This window comes from Amblyomma americanum, chromosome 2 (assembly GCF_052857255.1).
Source record: "Amblyomma americanum isolate KBUSLIRL-KWMA chromosome 2, ASM5285725v1, whole genome shotgun sequence".
Classification (NCBI taxonomy): domain Eukaryota; kingdom Metazoa; phylum Arthropoda; class Arachnida; order Ixodida; family Ixodidae; genus Amblyomma; species Amblyomma americanum.
In genome coordinates, this window is record NC_135498.1 from 122,523,550 (window position 1) to 122,528,204 (window position 4,655).

Genomic DNA, 4,655 nt, shown 5'->3' on the forward strand with positions numbered 1-4,655 from the left:
AGTGACGCGAGGCAAAGATCATGTGAACCAGCTGTCTTTGAAAAGGAGTTGGTTGGTTGGTGTTTCGGGAAAGGAAATGGCGCAGTATCTGTCTCGCATATCGGCGGACACCTGAACCGCGCCGTAAGGGAAGGGGTAAAGGAGGAAGTGAAAAAAGAAAGGAAGAAAGAGGTGCCGTAGTGGAGGGCTCCGGAATAATTTAGACCACCTGGGGATCTTTAACGTGCGCTGACATCGCACAGCACACGGGCGCCTTAGCGTTTTTCCTCCATAAAAAAGAGCTGTCCGCATTTTCAGTGCACGCGCTCACGCTTCCCCGCTGAGAGGTTTACGAGCATAGTGACATCACGAGTAAAAGAATAGTGACGCCATGCGTACTCAAAGCAATATGAAAATAAATGGCAATAAAGAATGAGATATCTGGCGTTCTGCGGTGGTAACCGTGTCTCGTGATTTTTGTGCTCTACTTTGCGTTTTTTTTTAATTTTGATATGGTGGCATTGGAGACTCAATGCACCGTGCTCGACGCTTTTCGCCGCCAGAAAATCTCTGGAGAAATGGACAGTTTTTTGCTATCTATTCGTTTCTTGCCACACAAGACGAAAACACGTGGTTTTTGAAGCTTTCACCAATTATGTGGTCACGGAAATGTCTCGCGCGTTCACAATGGTCAGTTTTATTTCGTACAGTACACAGGCCATAACAACACAGTGCACTCACGTTGCATGACAAGGAACGAAGTAAAGGATCTAAAGCCCCACCTCGATGGACACATCCTACGCGTACCGGCGGAGCGCCTACGCGCACGGGCGTACGCTGGATCCTGTCTGCGCATGCACAAAGCGAGACGCGCGCGCAGGCGCGCGCGTTGCTAGATATCTGTTTATGTCAGATATTTTCGGCCCTGGCGACGCGCTGGCGCACGCGCCGGAAGTGGTTCGCTGGTTTGTGGCCAATGAGAGGGCACAGTTCCCGCAATATCCGGAATGAGCCTCCGTGGCGCGCCGACTGATTTTTTTTTTGTCAACGAGCTGCGACAGCCCCCTGCGCAAACATGTCGTACCTAATAAGCAATGAAAAATTAATCGCTGCTGTTGAGAGGCGCCGCTCGCTGTGGCTTGCCAGCCACAAACACCACAAAAATAAGCTCGTTACGGCAGCGTCCTGGAAGGAGGTGGCGGCGGAAATAATGCCGGGAACACCATTTGAAGGTAAGCAGGCACATTGCTCATGACGAGCACTTCATGATTGTAATGTTCTTAAGATTCCTCATGTTTCAATCACGCAGAGAACGTTCACCACGTTCAGAAGCGGTGGAAATCTCTCCGCGATAAGTTCCGCCGGATTTTCACGGCGGACCAGCAGGCCAAAAAGAGCGGCGCCGGCGCCGAGGACACGGAGGCCAGCGACATCGGTTGGGCCTATTATGAGCAAATGATGTTTCTACGGGACACCATGACCACCAGGCCGTAAGTACACCGATATTTTTGTTGCCATAACGAAATTTTTGGAAAACGGAACTCATGAAGTGCTGCACGTGGTTTTGCCGTGGCAGCGATCGGTGCGTGCGTGAAACAGGCGCTGTTTGACTAGACACGATTGCAAAGCATTTGTCCAAAATGCGATTACATCCGACGCTAACGTGATCGTATTACCACTTCAACTGCGTCTACTAATAATGCCTGAATTTTTTTGCATTTTGTGCAAGATGTGTTGCAAGGAAATGCTTCACGCATGTTATGTGCGGCAAAGCCGCCGTGAGCTTGCCATTGTCGATCACTCCAGGTTACAACTGCGACGTGAAGTGTACTGCAAGTGTGCCTACTGCTGCGGCGGCTGAGAATTGAGCCGATCTCGTGCTCGGCAAGCAGACGGCTTAGTCGCCGGTCCACGACAGTGAGTTAATTTTAGGCGTACGAAAATCGTGCACCTCAGACGCACTCGCAGTTGATATGCTTTCATTTGCTCGGCACTTCGGGAGCAATCGTATGGGAAGAGACAGGCGGACCAAATATAATCTGCTCTACGTTATGTGTTGTTTAATTGCCTTTTTTTCATGGAAGCATTTGGCATTGTTGTCTTATATCCTAGCCTTTAAGGGCACTCACATTACAGGTGCAGTTCTGTTACTGTTATTTACATTCTTCCCATGAGTGCCTGTTTCCTTACTACCCATGAGGAATAAATTCCAAAAGACTATGCTTCTTTTGATGCTGTACATGCAGTTGTGTTGCGAATCTATCACTGAGAAACAGGTTTTTAAGACGAGTGGTTGTGTGGTTTCCATGCAATGAAACTGTGAAAGTGCTCGAAATGTGTAAATGTTTGCTTACTGTCCACCGGTGATGCTTCTTTCACTACTCTTGTACCCATCCTTTTATTTTTGTTATCTTGTTCACAAATATTCCTGCACCTCTCTTATCTTGGCAACTTTTATGTGTAGCATCATGAGGTACTAGTGAGAAACGGGGAAGATCATTGCTTAGGCCACAAACTGCACAAAAAGTGTGAGGGCAGCTTTCAAAGTCGGTACATCACAACCTTCCGAGGAGCCAGTGGCTGATAATGTGTTGCATTGCTCAACTCACTCCTGCATGCTGCAGGCGTAGGTGTATTTTGAGAAGCCCGCTTGAACAATGATGCGGCTGCACATACGTATCTTGCTTTGGCCTGTCTGAATTAAAACTTTAGTCAGCAAATACGTCTCTTGCTCTCTGTGCCATTTATGAATTATTGCTTAACCTGGCCTCTAAAATTTTATAGATCTGTACGAACCAGGTATAAACTATGCAATTCTCTTTACAAGAATTGCCACCTACTCAGATTCTAGGTCATGGATGTAGAATGACAGATGGCTGAAATTAATCGGGAGCTATCATTTGTATTTTGTAACCATTATAGTGTTACGGGAATTGACATTAATAATACACAAGGCAATATGCACAAGAAAATCATTATGCAAGACACATTAAGTGAGAGTATGAGGAACTCGAAGACCATAGAGTCAGTCTGTTCTGCAAAGAGCACAATATGACCTAAATATGATGGGTGGAAGTTATAAGCCTTTTTATGCGTATATGAAAACCTTCTTTTAAACAGTGACTTGCAACACACACATTTATGATGCATATAAATGTTAACTTTTATATACAGGACCTCAGGCAACTACAACAGAGAAGCGCAGGCAGCCACCATGTCGGCGCAGCAAGACAGTTCCCCAGCACAGCAGACGGTGGCGGAGAGCGTTTTTGAGCTGGAGGAGTGGCGGCTGGATTCGGAATCCCAGGCGTCACTGAATGGTGTGGTGCCTGTGGCAGACGTCGATGTGGTGCCTGTGATGGACCGGCTGCAGGCATCGCTGGACTCTTCTGCATCAAGCCAGTCGGTCCAGTCTCCACAGGCATTCGTAGACTTGTGCGCGCAGTCACAGGCCTCCGCGCCACCATCAGCTCAGTCTGCACCTGGAAAACGAAACAAGCGGAAGCGTACCGCACAAGATGAGGAACTAGTGGGGCATGTTGAAAGACTTACGCAAGCTTTGAGTGCTTGCGACACGCTCAACACCCGTGAGCCAGAGGACGAATGTGAGCTCTTCGCACTCACGCTAGCAAAAAAAATGAGACGTGTTCCAGCAGAACGGCACACACAGCTACAAATAAAGCTGCTGGAAGTGTTCCAAACTTTTGAATGAAGCTGCATTGCCTAGCGTCCTTCTTTCAGTTGTAAATTGTGGTTGAAATGTGGCACAGAAGCTGTGTCACATGCCAAAATGTAGCATAGTGGGCAAGAAATTTTCGCCACGGATATCTGCTCGGTTACGTGCCTGACACACACTACAATGCTGAAAAGTGTAGGCAACTCCTGTGCCCCTGAGGAAAGCCAATTTGTAACCTGCAGTACAGAGGCAGTGCTCTGAATGCCATAAGTACACTATAAGCAAACAGGCAAGAATCTGTTGTGCAATTCCGACAAAATCTTGCAGGGACTCCACGGTGACACAAAATGACTGCATGTGTGACGGATATGTTAAGATGCATGCATTCCGGGCTGAGGAGCTTACTGATATCCTGAATTGGTTAATGTAAGCTGTGCTGTAAAGTAAGCACAAGATGAAATTCCAGTTCCTTCGTTGTTTTTGTAACAGAATATAGACACAAACACAAAAAATTACTTTTCATAACAAAAACCTTGTTTTATGCTAGCCATCACTCTCTCCATCTTGTCCTCCACACAAAATTGAGGCAATGCTGATATGTGCCGGATACTCTCCATTTCATGTTGGAATAGTGCTGCTAAATGTTCGTTCCCACACAGCAAGGCCTGCTGGTATAAGGTAGAGGTTAGGGCAGCAAACGTCATCATCCGCGATCAAAACTTCATGAACTAGAAGTTCTTATGCACTCTTAAACACTACAGTAATTTACCTTCAGTGGCAAGCACGACGCTGCTGCCTTTGCAGCCCCCTCAGGGCTGCCTCCTGTGAGATCCCTGGTTGCTGCCACTGCCACGAAACTTCACCAAGAGTGCTGCAAAAGTTTGCAGCGAACTGGTCCCTGGTCGCAGCAGCATCATTGTGGTGATTGCGTGCATGCGTCGCAGCCAGTGGGAAGTACCGAGGCTCGGAGTTAACCCCCAACACCCTCTGGATGCCTTGC

At 47.5% G+C, this 4,655-nt stretch overlaps 1 protein-coding gene across 1 annotated transcript; it reads left to right on the forward strand.

Moving 5' to 3' along the window:
* Window positions 1-974: 974 nt before the first annotated feature.
* Window positions 975-3,691, forward strand: LOC144120046 (uncharacterized). The gene is made up of 2 exons (XM_077652518.1): window positions 975-1,469; window positions 3,154-3,691. The coding sequence occupies exons 1-2, from the start codon at window positions 1,435-1,437 to the stop codon at window positions 3,689-3,691; spliced, it is 573 nt and encodes a 190-aa protein (XP_077508644.1). The 5' UTR covers window positions 975-1,434.
* Window positions 3,692-4,655: the final 964 nt, after the last annotated feature.